This window comes from Anopheles aquasalis, chromosome 3 (assembly GCF_943734665.1).
Source record: "Anopheles aquasalis chromosome 3, idAnoAquaMG_Q_19, whole genome shotgun sequence".
Lineage (NCBI taxonomy): Eukaryota > Metazoa > Arthropoda > Insecta > Diptera > Culicidae > Anopheles > Anopheles aquasalis.
Genome location: NC_064878.1, coordinates 6155001 through 6170000, shown reverse-complemented (window position 1 = coordinate 6170000; position 15000 = coordinate 6155001). Strand labels below are relative to the sequence as shown.

The window sequence follows — 15000 nt, the reverse complement described above, 5'->3', positions numbered from 1 at the left end:
TGCTCTTCTTGTCCGCGTGGCCGCGCGCCAACGGCAGCCAACGTGCAGCAAAACCAATTGAAGACAGTTTATGTTCGATGATGCTACCACTGGGGATGCACCGTATCGTCCGGTATCCGGTTGTCGTAGTAGAATTTACGCACCCCGGCGACTTCATATTTCAGCAATATGCAAAACGATCGAACAAGAATTACGATAACATCCTCCCTGTGCCTTCCAGCCACCCTTTCCTGAATACAATCGCCTTTTCTTGTCCATTTTGCTCACAGAGAACTACAGAGCGTAGCAGCATCAGCGGGAACGCGAGCAGGTATTACACAAAATGGATGCCCGTTCTCCAATGGGGATGGAGAGAGGGAGAATTGTATTGGCAAGAAGGAAGGCGTTACAAAGGGAGGACGGGCGGTTCAGCGAGGGTAATTATCATCCGGAGGGGGGTGGTTAAGAAAATTCACTACAATTCGATCTCCTATTAGCTGTCGTCGTATCGATGGCGTCGTGTACACAAATGTCACTCACAACAACCACGCTGCTGCTGCTGTCTCCCATCGCATGCATCCAGACTCGTTGTTTTTATTCCTTTCGCCATTTTGTCTTAGTTAAAACATTCCAACGGATCAGAGGAACCGGCGCCACCGACTGGTGACCGACCGAGGGACAGAGAGAGAGAGAGAGAGAGAAAGCCATTAGCTGACCATTGAATTATTTTCCATTCCGATGGCCCATCATCATCCGTTCGAACGTTTTGCTTATGTTATCCGGCCACTCTCCGGGGCCACCACACTAACGGGTTGCCTTATGCGCGCTCCGGAATGGGTCGCGATTAACTTTGCCCGGGTAATGCTGCATATGGCGGGAGGGTGGGTTGAAGCCAATTGCTGCTTAGGGCTCTCCTCTCTGCCGTGTCCGTCTCCCCCCTTTTGTATGCTCAATAGTGCCAGCAACCTTGCCAGCAAATATCGATCGTCGCGCTAGACGACAGGCGCGTCGCAACAAACCCCTCGTCGATGTCCTCTCCGCCGATCGGAATCGATATAGGAAACATATTTAAACAGCTTCGGTAAGGCAACTACTGGCCGTAGTTTCGGTGGAGTATCTCACTCAGTGATTCGCAAACAGCAAAACCAAACGTCACGCGCACGCGGCTGACGGTGCGTAGTAGTTAGCGCTGGCAATGGCAAGTAGAGGATGGTGTTGATCACCATTTTTATGCTTCACAACGCATTCGCCGCTCCATCAACACACCCGGTGGGAGGAAAAGGGAAGCCATTGGTTGTGGGGATTATGTGACTAGAATGCTGAAACCACAAACTTATCGTCGAACCGATCGTGTAGATGGGGCCGCTCGGCCACCCCTTTTTCAAGCGATCACCCTTACGATCGACCCCTGTTGTTAACTGTTGAATGTTTGACAGATTTTTCCATGTTTTTCTGTGTCGTCTTTGACAAACAAAAAGCCATCAATGCTCTGGTTGCTGAGTTTTTCCTCCGACTCCGCTAGTATTCATCATGGCCCCCGTTGTTTTCCATAGTAACCACCGAGTGCTACTGCAGCAACATACATTCATTCATTCATTCATAGCGCAGCGGTAGTGCAGAGGAACGCAGCGTACATTGTGTTTATACACACATATGCGACCATGGCGCCATAAGCGAGCCTGATCTGCATATTTTGCTCTGTTCCTATGCGACTGTGCCGTGACTACTGATTTTCCCTTTCGGAGGGACGTTGATTTCTCTCTCTCTCTCTCTCTCTGTTTGCTTTCTAAGCATGATTGGCCGATTGGATGGCCGGAGCCATCCCTTTGGAACTGCAGGAAACGCGCTTGGAATTTGAATTCTAGTAACAATAGCGGAGAAATTACTGTAAAAAGAAGGAAAATGGGCCCCGCCCTTAAAGTAGATCGAGGGCACGGTGGTGGTTTACTGTGACATACAGCTATGGGATTTTTAAACGAATGAGTAAAAAATACGAGTTTTAACATTAAATATCATTCTACGAAAAAGATGAAAAAAAACTCATTGTTAATTCAGATTTTCAGCATCTTAAAAGAGGGATTAAAATTCTCTGGTGCACACATTTGCCATTTGGGACGAGAGAAGAAGAATCGAAATAACCCAAGAACCAACCAACCCAGCAATTATCAACAATCTGTTGCACGCTTCAAATTTGCGTGTCGGAAAGTGAGGGGGGGGGGGGTTTGCGATGACCGAGGCACCGAGGCTCTACATCTCGCGTCACCACGTCACGCACTCCCACATGGTTCCAGATAAATTGAACCATCCATTCATGCTCGGTGGTGTGTTGCGCGCACTTGCCCTGTGCCTGTTATACTTTTTGTCTCCCTACCGTTACCTATACGCAAACCCCCCCCCCCCCCCACCTTTCCTCGCTCACCTTTTCCTCAAATTTTCCTTCTTTTCGACTGAGATAACAGAGGGTAATAGAACGAAATAGAGAAAAAAAAAACGGGGAAAAAGAAAAAGGAAAAAAAGGAAACCGAAGAAAGCCCCAAAAATAAACAGTTCGCATCGCGGGCGGACGGACGGACGGTCGGTCGGGCGTCCATTTTTCTATTGTTTGTTACGTCACCACCAACGAACGATGACGACCGAAAGATAATTTTTATCATCATCGCGGTTTTCGGTGCCCACTACTACAAACGGTGCTTATGATGCTGATGCTGATGATAATGATGATGATGATGACGCTGGCGCTGAAAAGGTAGTAAGGCCTTCGGAATGTGTTGTTCGGCTCCTCCGCTCGATGCTCATGCACTATGCTACTGTGCTTGCTCTCGCATCCTTCTCGCTGTGTGCGTGCGTGGGAGAGCACAATCCACCTCCAGCACGTTCCACGCCGGATCCTTTCCATTCTTTTTCCATTAGCCTTCTCTCTGCCCCCTCTCCCTGCCAACACTTTGCACTGCTCTTCCCGCCCGCCGTTGGGAACTAGCCCGTCCAGTGGAGCTAAGCCACCAGATGTTGTTGCTTCGAGCCTTATTTTGGGCCGCGGGATCCCACTAAGCCACCATAATCGCAAAACCCGGGATAAGGATCAAGGGCGAGAGCGACCGAGCGAGTGAGCGAGTGAGTGAGCGAACTAGTCAGCCATCCAAGTGCCGTGTGCCAAACAGAGAAAAGGAAAGTGAGAGTGGCATAGACACGGATTCGGAGGAATTCGGGGGCTGTTTCCGCTGCGAGGGAGTGGAGAGATTCGGGTCATTGCTTTTCCACAGAGGCGATGTGAGCACATACATACACATACATGCACAGCGTGGGAAAACGCAACTCCGAAGCGCTGAAGAGCTTCTCCCGAACTTGCGGCAGCAGCGTGGAAGTTCCCGGTGTGTGCTGTCCTCTACGTGGATAGCCGTGGAGGTCGCGGATCGGTTATGCGTTATGCTCGGAACCACACACTAGTCAGGAGTGGCATTAGTTTGGAACTATGTGCTGGCTGGCTGACGGGCGATAGTGGTAGCCAGCAGCTTCCCCAGGACCCTAACCGTTCCGGGGCCCAATCCGTTCTAGGCCGTTGGAAGAAGGACTTACATCTGTTTGTGCTAGCGCATGGCTTTACTGTTGAATTCCGCCCCGGCAAATCAACTGGATCGATTATCGCCTTGTTTTATCGTGCTAAGGCTCGCTGGCGTTTGTTACAGAGTGACCTCTCTCAATGAGCCAATTTACTTTCACTTACAATGACGCTACCTAAAACGTAAACGTACAATATAACTTCTCAGTAACATGTTACTCACTGTTTTTAATATTTCTTGGAGTATATATGAATGATAAACGCGTAACCTCTTCATTCAAATTTTACTCAAACAAATTTCGGGATCAACTTCCAATCCCTGCACCATCGTTACTGCGATGGAATGCACGTAGCGTAGTAACCGCTACATAGTAACCACAGCATAGCTATTGTGATGAAATATAAAACAATGTAGAGGATCGTTTTCCTTTTTGAGCTGACGAATTTTTAATTACTGGCCAACATGGTGGACCATAGCAATTTTTAAATAGCATAAATCTGTCTTATTCATGTTCGTTTCCATATGATCTACAGCTATAGTAATTATAGGAAACTTAAATGAAACGAAAGCTGTGAAAAAAAAACCAATTGTTCTTTCCACAGCCCAAGAATCGAAACCATTCTTACACAACGTTCGTTCGAGAACGAGTTGAATGAGCCTTTGGACCCAAAGCCATTGGATTCTATTTTTGGCTGCCCACGGCTGAAAGCTTTCACGATGGACAAGAGAGGTGAACTGAAACGGAAGTGGCGCAGAGAAGGACGACCACGGGTGCAAGAATCCTTCTACCCGCATTTAAGGTTACCCACACAGGGTTTCTGGAGAGGTTTTTTCTCCCTCTCCCCACACCCCATTAACCAATATTCACTTCCTCTTTCGACCTTCAGACTCCAGCTTAAGTTCGCCGAGGCGCGAGTGAGTTTAGAATGTGAGTGTGAGTAGTTTTTAGTGGCAAACGATTAGGTTCCCCTTTTACATTGAAAATCCCTGTAAAAAGAGCCATTTCAAGGAGCCATAGGAACGCAAAACTCATCCAAAAATACGAAAATATCTTGCCTCAAAGCCTAACCTTATCGCATAATTTTTTGGACGAAAGTTTCCATCGAAATCAATCCAACAGCAACAGCCCCAACAAGGGGAGGACTCTTGCTGGTCCCGCGGAAAGGAACATGCCAAGGAGACCCACACCCATGTGTCACACATATACACACTCGGAGGACTCTGGACTACCAGCAGCAGCAGTTTGTTTCGTTAGAGCGCCACCGGGGTGGCCGATCCGAGAGAAAGAGAGCTTAGTGAGAGTGTATTAGAGCGTTCTTGGCGCTGCTCGTTAAGGCTCAACCACTGGACACACCAGCTTGCACGGTGTCCTCTCCAGCCTGCCAGCCGCGAGCAACTCACCAAAGACTAGAGGCTGGCAACGCCGTCTCTTAGTGCCTTTTGCGAGGAGAGAAATGAGTACCATGGATGCGATAGTGGCGCACGTTTTCCACCTTGGCCATTGACTTGCTACTGCTCCGAGAACAGAGCAAACTAGAAATGATGGAAAAATAAATAGTTGAGACACTCGTAAATGTTAGCAGAGCATACCAAACATTGCTGCTACCTGGGTGGAAATGTTTGAAGCTGAAACGAAACATTCCATCAGCAGCTAGGCGCCTCCATGAGACGGAACCATGGACTCCTATGTTAAAGCATTCCGGATTCAATCCAAAGTCGATAACTTTTTTTTTAAAAATAAAATGGAATGTTTGTAACACTTAAATGAATGATGCTCAAAGTTAAAGGAGATTTTGTAAATGCAATGCTCACCATCACGACCTGGCATCGATAATGGGAGTATCGATGGCCCCCGGAGCGCAGATAGACAATGCTCTGGCCGGTTGCAGCCGATAAGATGATTGAATCCGAAAAAGGAAGATTGAATCACCCCTCCATCAGGTGTCCCCCGCCCCCTCTGCAGAGCAATCAGAGCGCGCGCGGTACAACATTTGTCAACAGAAGTTGACGCATTTACAAGCATAACGCTGTTGACATTGCTGCAGACTACTACTGGAGCGATGGTATTCTAATCATTCATTGGCACCCTCCTGCGTTACAAAATGTGTCGATGAGTCACACCGAAATGAGTGAACCCCGTGCATTTTCGGGGAGAGGCGCTCGAAAGTGGTGGCAGCAGCCACAGTTGCTGTGGCCAACAATCGCCAGAAACCCACGTAGTCCAAATACCATCGGGTACATCCGTCAGGTAATGATGGCCACGCCACGAACGATAATCGACCACAGTAACCAGCGCCAAATGTTTGTATTCCTTGGGCTGGGGAGTCTCAGCCAGCCAGCCAGCCAGCCAGGCGTAAGCTCTAATGACAGCTGGCTACTTAAGCTCAATAATGTGATCAACTAATATCCCATCCAAGTAGCTTTCCCCGCGTTTAGCGATGACCTCGGCGACACAAAATGGACCGTTTGTGTGCGTGCATGCGTGTGTTGGTGCGTGTTGGTTATGTGTATACTACTGCCTGCCTAGCCGACAGTGTTTGACGGAACTAGTAACGCGAAGAATAGGGAAAGTTGCTAGAGGATGAGCTCAGAACATTCCAACACACACAAACACAGTGGCTCTCTCTTTCTCCTCAGATACTACACACCAAAAAGATAACCATTCTCTCTCTGTCTCCCGCTCTCTCTCTCTCTCTCTCTCTCTCTCTCTCTCTCTCTCTCTCGTTCTCTCTCTCTCGCTCTCTCTCTCTCGTTCTCTCAGGGAATTTGGAAAAACAGAGTAGTCTATCGCTCAGCAGAAAAACCAACATTTATTTTGGATGCCACAAAATGTTGAAAAAGCGAATGTAGAAAATTCGTACATTGTGGTCCTCCATGTGTTAGATATCCTTTTTTTAGGGGACGATGTTATCAAACCGTTTGCCAACTGTATCCAGTACGGTCCGGGATGATAAATGTAGGTGACCGGAGAGAATCAAGGGCCTCCCACTAGCACCTCACTGAGAAACAATGTGTTCTTGCAATCGGGTTCGCCCAATCGACCAGACCGACCGACCGACCAGCTGCTGCTCCTGAACATCCTCGCGCGTGCATGAAATGAGAGCATGATGGCATGATGAGGCCCAGCGAGAGTTTTCTCTTCGCGGAAGAAATCGACAAAGAACGTTATGCTGTGGTGGTGTGCCTCTCATCCCCAAATTGCCCCCCCCCCCCCCCCCCCCCCCTTTGCTAATGGGACCCGTTTGTTGTCCTCTCTTCTGCTGCTGTTGCTGGGTTGCTGGACATAAAACAACGCGCGCACCGAAACGGTGGATCTACCAGCAACAATGACTTTGCTGCTGGTCGATTGTGAAGTCTAGCGTTCGTACAAAAATCGACGGGGCAGGGACATTACTGGAAATTGTGGTCTTGGTTGTTTGCCACTCATCTCCCACCTTTGCCCCCGGTTAGTCCGCCATTTACGAAGGTCAACGTACGAAGGACTCTTCTGTGGCACCTCGCATGCTTCCTCGGTCTAAGTATGCCTTTCTCGCGTTGCTAGCATGTATTGCAATCGTTGACTAGAGCAACGGCATGGAAGGATCCCAGCAAGCCATTTACCTTGTTAGATCCTTTCCAGAAAATGCTGCACCTTTCGATGATGTTGATGATGATGATGATGATGATGGTTCTATGCTTTTCAGCTGCCGATGATTTGGGCTACCGATAGCTGGTCGATGCCAATGGATCTCCTTGCTCTCAAGGTAGCGGGGTCAGGGGTCTTCTAGCTGCTGGCCAGATAATTCACCAATCGATGGTACGGCGACGACACTCATAGTAACATTCACGTAACATTTGTACAAAAACAATAAAATATTCCTACCCTCTCCCCTCACTTTCTCTCTCTCTCTCTCTCTCTCTCTCTCTCTCTCTCTCTCTCTCTCTCGCACACACAGACACTCTTTCACTCTCCGGCTCTCGCTCTTTCTCGCGCTACTCCTTGATCTGGATTCCGGTGAACTACACGGAAAACGCACGGACGAAAATACCTAACGGGCACACACACAGGGACACTTTACAAACTGGTACACGAAATGAAAAAAATAAAATCAAATATTAAAAACACCGCACAACACCACCGGTAGTGGCCGAGCAATGGCGAGAGGATGAAATGCGCACGCCAATGCCACCTGCCACCCACTGCTGCACAAACATACACACACAAACACACGCGCGCGTTTCGTTATCCTTCACCGTTTGACACCAGAGGGTTTTTTTCCCTCCCGACACAAGAGCCACGGTGGAGTAGGAGGATGCTACTATTTTTTGTACATCACGCACTGCTGCACCGATTTTTCGCTGATTTATGCACTCAAGATTCACACGCGCGCACCCGCACACATACACTCCTGGCTCTTTATCTCTCTCTCTCTCTTTTTGTTAGCTTGCTCTCACACACGCTCCTCACTCTATCCTTCGTGTACTACGGTAAAAGGGGAGCCTACTAGTAGCCCAACGAGCACGGTGATGGTAACGATAGTTTCATCGGCACACAAAACACGCACCGCCAACTGGAATTGGAAACAAATGAAGAAGGAAAAAGAAATTACATATGCCGTGCCGGAAGACTCAGGTGTGCAGCGAAAACTGCAGCATAACAAGCCCCTTTCCAATATTATGCAGATCTCCCGAAGGAGGCGGGGCGGGGGGGGGGGGGGCACAGCAACTAGCTCCTGGCGCTGCATCATCATCTTCATCATCATCTTTTCCATTAAAATGCGCCCGTATGACATATTTGGTCATGAATCCACCCGCGCAACACACCACCAGCCGCGGGGGGAGCACAACCTTATTTTTGGTCAAAACCCACCACCCCCCGAGCGAGACACACACACTGGCACAGGAAAAAAAAAAAAGAAACAGACACACGACATTTAGCACTCCCCCTCTGGTGCACCTGGTTGACATTTCTCAGGCACACTTTCGCAGCGCAGGCAAATCATACTTTGCATTACAACAGCCGCAGTTCCAGCAGCAGCCTACTAGGGAGTCAGCTGCCTGCCTGCCTGCCAGTTACCAGGCTGGGGAACAATTTGGGTATCCGCAATCACAGCGAGCAACTGTTTCTGAGCGACCCAGGCCAGGGGAAGCAGGAGAAGCTCCAGCAATGATATTGGAAGCTGGAGGAGGGTGGTGTCACACACTATGCTGCTCGGATTCGCCTTCTGTTTTCCTGGGGTGGGTTTTTCTTGTTTTTTGTTTATGGCAAAGGAGGCTGCTGGCGCTGGTACTGGTGCTGTTGCTGCTGGAACTGGGCGGCTGAATTTCGCTCAAAAGCACTGCGGTCAACACTCTGCGAGGATGATGCTGGTCAGTGCGGTAGGAACGGGGTGCGGTGGGTGTTGAAAAACACATTTGGAGGACACACCACTTTTCGATTCTTATCGAACCGCGCCACGGAAACGTCGACGACGACGACGACGACAACGACTACTTAGGTTGCCTCCTCTGCTACTGCTGTTGCTGGTGCTGTGGGTCCACCCCGCACATAACTACACGCACGCGTCCATCGTCGCGGCATGACAGCAGCAGATTGTCAATTTGTTCCTGCTGCTGGTGGTGGTGGTGGTGGTGGTGGTGGTTGGTCGGGTTACGATAACTCGCCTTCCGCAGGATGAAACCACGATTTTCACTGGCTTTTCGGGAGCATCGGAACATCCAGCACTTCCGACCCCGGGGGATAGGGTGACCGTCGCAGGAGGATTCGGTGGTGGTGGTGGTGGTGGTGGCAGTATCTTTTTTCGTGTTTTCCCGATACACCCACTCAGAGATTCGCCACACACAGGCGCACGGATGTTCTCCACCACCTAATTCTCTTCTTCGCTGTCCCTTTTTGTCGTTTGCTTTTGCCACTCTTCCAGCCCGATCGAGTGCAAAGGATTCCCCTCCTGTCCCCACCCACTGCGGCCGTCACAGAGAACACCGCCCTCTCTGCACGACGACGACGACGATGATGGCTGGTGTTGTAATGCTCTTGATAATATGGCGAGCGTAACCTTTCGCCCGGAACATCCCCGGAAAAACACACCCCGAACTCGATTGCTCCACCGAACGAAAAAAACTACCATCCAGTGCTCTCTCACATCATCCCACGACTCCACTAGCCACCCTTCACCCTCTTGGCACATACACTGCACTGTCTCACACGGGCGATGAAAATGCTATCAGCCAGCCAGCTCCTCTCTCTAATCACCTGCTGCAGAACTTCCACGGCACAGATTTAGTAACCTGGCGGTGCTGCTGCTGCTGCCGTAGGTTGCTACGATTGCGAACGATTTCAATCCTCCAGAGGGATATTAAAATTCCACCCTTTTTTGCTTTGCGGTTCTGCCTATGATGTTACTTAGTACTAATTGTGCTGCTGCTCTAGCTACTACCACTTTCATGCTGCTGCGGGCCCTACTACTACCACTTTCCGGAAAAAAGTGGCCGTCAAAGTGATCACAGATCGAAGAGCGATTGTAAATAGTTATTCTGCAAAATAGTAATAGTGTCCCCTATGGATCGATGTAACTTGTAAGCGCGTGTTTTGATAATTTCGTGAGCGGATTGTTGCACAGATGATGCTGACACACTTTCTTTGATTAGTTGCTGGGTATAAATGGTGTAAATAAACTGTACGATAACTTATTAGAACTCGCGGCTAGTAGGAGTTTGTTTACATTTTTATTCGAAACTAGAAACAATCGGCAACGTTTAAATGCACCTTTGTGTTTCTTTAATTATTTAAAGAGTTAAAAAAATATTTTATTTTTTCCGGAAAGCGCATTTCAACACTTTCTTCAGCACAGAAAGGCAACGAAAATGCGCTTTCTCACTCACTCTCTCGTACACGAAGTCGAACAGAGCGAGATAAAAAACTGTCCAAGATTTGACGATTCGAGTAGTTGGGTCAAAATGCGAGCCATACCTGCAAGGGAGCATTCTATTGTCCTCGCGGAAAATCAAATCAATTTTCTAAACGCCGTTCGGAAGGTTACGAATTTCGGATACTATTTACGAGTCCACGTCGGGCGATAGTAATCGGGAGGATTGTATTAAGTGCGATACAACGATAAATGAATTCCGGTTTTGCTTAACTAACGATGCATCGAGTTCGTTTTAGTCGCTACGTATCGAGAGTGAGTTGAATGATTTCATCTGGCGCCACGCTCACGGTGGAGCAGAGAAAAACTGTTAATTTACTGACAATCTAACCGAAAGCTGCAAATTAAGCGGTAAAAACGGTACAATATTCCGTATAGTCGATACATATCTTGTTGAAGAATGACTAGCGAGAGCTACCACTGTGGCTAGCTCGGCCCCTATCTTCGCCGCTTCCGGACACATTCCGCCAGACCTTTCCATGTCTGGCTCTATATCTGACCCTATCTGATACACATAAATACGATTCGGTTGTGCGATCTCTGCTCGACCCACATGGACACTCCTGCTCGCTTGCTGTCCCGCTGCTTACGCTGTTCCGCCCTTATCACCAGTACTGGTTACTGACGGGTTTGGTTGTGGCGTTGTTTCGCTGCTGTACAACTTTGCCGTCAGTTCCTTTTTGTTAATCTTACCCATCGCATTACGCGGCACTTCCTCCACCAGGCGCACCTCCTTCGGTATGGCTTGCTTTGGAAGCTTCTGTTCTAGCCACACCAGCAGTTTGGGAATGCTAAATGTTTCGGGTGCTACGTCCGGGCGCAGACTGATCACGGCAACTACACGTTGTCCCCATGTTTCGTCCGGTACACCGAGCACCGCCACATCGCTCGTGTCCGGATGTTCGTGCAGTGCCGTTTCAATTTCCAGTGCCGACAGCTTAAATCCCCCCGATTTGATGATATCTACCGATGTGCGGCCTAAAATGCGTATTGTACCGTTTTCGTAACTTGCCGTGTCACCGGTACGGAACCATCCGTCCTCATCAAACTCGGCGGCCGTCTCCGCTGGCCTCTTCCAGTACTCTCGAAATACGGAGCGCCCCTTAACGTGCAGCTGGCCAGCAATCGTCTCGGTCGGAAGCGCCTGGGGCGGATCCTTGCTCGCATCGCTGGTTCGCCAAATGCCTTCATTTTCTTTTCCCTCGAGCGTCAGTTTGTGGCCACTGTCCGGTTCCACGATGCGCACGCTGACTCCCGGCAGAGGCATTCCGACGCAACCCTGCCGGCGGCTACGTTGCTCCGTATCCTGCAGGTAGGGATTGGAAATGGCCATACCGATCTCCGTCATACCGTAGCGCTCCAACAGCCGGTGACCGGTGATTTCTTGCCAGCGATCGAATATCGTGCCCGGCAGTGGCGCTGAACCGGAGATCATTAGACGAATCTTGTTCTTGCAGTGCGTCTTCACGTAGTCACACATTCGCGCGTTGCGCCCAAACACGCTATCGTACTCGCGTATCAACAGTCCGTACATCGTCGGTACGCCCATGAATACGTTAACGCGCTCCTTCGTCGTCATGTTCACGTTCAGCAGATAGCTCCAGACGCTGCTGCTGTCGAACTTTGGCAGCATCACACATTTGGCACCGGTAGCCAGTGGAAGGTTGAGTGCGTTGATCGTACCATGCACGTGGTTCAAGGGTAGCGCGTGTAGAATCGAATCCGCCGAAGTGACCTGCCACGCGTGCGTCAGGGCGGACAGCTGGGCGTCCAGATTAGCGTAGCTCAGCACGACCCCCTTCGGTTTACCCGTCGTACCGGAGGTGTACAGGATCATTGCGTTCGCATCACGATAGAACTCGCCATTCAGTGCACTCTCCACGACGAGCGTATCGTTGAGCTGAACAAGATTTTCACGCCGCGGATCGAGATACGACATATCGGTGTCCAAGGCTGAAGGTTGCTGCTGATCGGACGGCACCGATTGTCCACCTCCATTGCCGTTTGTAACAGGAAAGCCAGTCAACAGCTCGTGGCTAGCCAGCAGTAGCGGTTTCTGCAGTTTAGTTGCCAATGGTTCAGCGGAAGCCAGAAATTCCGCCGTGCTGATCAATAAGGAAGCATCCGAATCTTTAACGTAATACTCCAGCAAATCAGCTGGATATTTAGGGTTCAACGGGACCGCTAGAATGAAAAAAAAGAAACGATCGATTAAGTAATCGTCTGGGGGTGGTACATCTTGCAGATTACACATACCGATTTGTCCGGAGAACCAGCAAGCCCATTGTGTGATTACGTAGGTAATGTTATTTGGACACAGGAAAGCCACTCGCGATTGGGAAGCACTGCCTGTGAAGTGGAATGAGGAAGAAAGATACTTAGTATTGTTCTTTGTATTTTATTCCTAGAACGAACTGCACGGATTGCAGTCGTGCATACAGTTGCACACTAATTTGATTGAAGTCATTAGTACGCACATGTGAAAGAGGTACGCTATGTGGCATCGCATCAGCGTTATCAACTTCAACCGGGGTAGCCCAACCACAACGAACCCACGAGATGAGATGCGAGGGAGAGGCGCACATTAACCCTCGAAACATAAACAACGTCCTGTTTGGTTTGATCTCGGTGACTCCTTTAACATCACACGACCAACAGTGCGGCGATAAGGGAAGCGATTTGATTCGCAAAACATGCAACGTGTGGCGCGCGTCTTGCGCGCGATCGATGGCGTCTCCCCGTGGCTATGCCAATGTTTTCGTCTCACGGTGGTGCTATTATCTTAAAAATAGCGCCCACCCTCCACAGGAAGGCAAGTTCAACCGTTTCTTGAGGTGTTGTTGTTGTTTTTATCCTATTCATTCCCTCACGACATTCTTAGACAGTACCAGTAAAATTAGGCCAGTTTGTTTTTGTCCAACAATTCTAATCAGCGATCGTTCGACGCACTATTAACAACTATATGCAGTATGAAGCCGACATGGGTACCGAATAATAGTATGAATCACGAGCTATTGTTGGCCAACGATCATGTGGCGCTAATATTGCTTTGAAATTCTAAAAATGCATTCAGTATTTGGTCCAGAGTAGCGAGGGAGAGAGAGATAACGAAAAAAAACCAGGCGTCACCCCACTGCTAGGTTCAAGGAGAGTCGCATTTAGGGGACGAGACAAATTGCGTTCTACTGTGCGTAGTGGAGTGGATCATCCGCCCTACTCCGTCTCCCCCTCCTCACGACTGTATGCGATCGTCTTGCCAGATCGTCTGCTTCTAAACGATGTCACGGTCGAACGAGAAATGTTCGCAAACCAAAAGCAGAAAAGCAGCAAGCCGGTTCGCTAATTTGTTCTACTTTTGTCACCTTTTCGGACACGAATGGCGGTAGTGCAGGTTCAGGGACGGTTGTTGCCGGAGGCAAACGAGAAACCTAGCAGGCGCCAGCTGACCTTGGGAGCTCGTGTCAAGTTTCTACAAAAAAAAACACACAACGCGTCCCCGAAAGAGAATGCACATCTCAGTGAGCTTCGACTGGAGACTTTCTACAAATCAGGCGTCGGGTTACATGCATCTGATGAATTCCTTTCGAGGCCACTTACCGCAGTGATGCGATATCTGCAAGGCCAGTCGTTTGGCGGCTTCGTAGAGCTGGATGAAGGTGAAATCACCGGCCTGATCGCGTACGGCCGCCTTTTGGCCGTAGAGGAGCGCTCGCTTGAACGGCGGCACAATCAGATTCTGGCTCAGTTCCTGGTCGTACAGTTTCGAGAGGCGCTTCAGAAGATCCGCATGAACCGCTTCCGGGTCCGAGGGGGGTCGATCACCGTCGTCAAAATCCTTGGTAGCCGGCTTCCGGTTGTCGGCCTGTGTGGAGTAGCTGCAGTGTCCGGAAGAACGGCAGACTCCGGTGGTGCTAGCTGGCGAGATTAGTCTCATCGTGGCCGCTGTCCGCTGCGAAGATTTCACCATATTCCCCGGCACCACAAACCCGGTGGCCACGTCCACCAGGCAACGCCTGGCTCGGGCAAACTTTATCATAATTGCAACGATGAACAGTTTATAAACAGTCTCACAGGAGTTTGCACAACACCTTCACAATGTCTTTGCGATTCGCCAATTGAAAATAGAGAACGGCAAATTACAACGGAATATCAACAGCCCCGGCGGATTCTTGGAAAAGCCGAAACCAGCGCGAGCTAGTGCCGAAAGACTAGGTGCAGTTCTGCACTTTCCTGGTTTACCATTCCAACGGGAACCACGACCAGAGTGCAGTTTGTTGATCTAGGACAAAGGATAGAACAGAAATGTGAACATTTCCCCCCTTTTTACAGCGATTTTACACGGAAAAAGGGATTCTAGCGGCGGTTTTAAAAGAACACCAAAAATCAAAATCACCCATGTAGCATAGTTGGTTGGTACTGCTTGGTACCCCGTTGACACAGAATTTGGAATTTGGTACGACTTGGTACTACTTGGTACTACTCCAGCTGCTGCTCAAATCAGATCAGAAAGGAAAATCAGATTTTCCACTGTTTTTCCATGATTTTGGATAGAAATTGTG

The 15000-nt window shown here is 49.4% G+C and overlaps 2 protein-coding genes across 16 annotated transcripts in view; both read right to left on the bottom strand.

Annotated features, from left to right (window-relative positions):
• Window positions 1-10129, bottom strand: part of LOC126578926 (guanine nucleotide-binding protein G(s) subunit alpha) — a 21032-nt gene extending 10903 nt beyond the window's left edge. Inside the window, exons 1-3 of one of the 15 annotated variants that reach the window (XM_050241980.1) lie at window positions 9769-9939; window positions 7770-8086; window positions 7137-7597 (exon numbers count right to left, since the gene is read on the bottom strand). The gene's annotated coding sequence lies outside the window, so the exon portion shown is untranslated. The other 14 variants (XM_050241981.1, XM_050241984.1, XM_050241985.1 and 11 more) reach the window with 14 other exon arrangements.
• A 458-nt stretch (window positions 10130-10587) lies between these two features.
• Window positions 10588-14828, bottom strand: LOC126577741 (malonate--CoA ligase ACSF3, mitochondrial). The gene is made up of 3 exons (XM_050239613.1): window positions 14039-14828; window positions 12698-12790; window positions 10588-12625 (listed from the first exon to the last, which is right to left on the bottom strand). The coding sequence occupies exons 1-3, from the start codon at window positions 14475-14477 to the stop codon at window positions 11028-11030; spliced, it is 2130 nt and encodes a 709-aa protein (XP_050095570.1). The 5' UTR covers window positions 14478-14828; the 3' UTR covers window positions 10588-11027.
• Window positions 14829-15000: the final 172 nt, after the last annotated feature.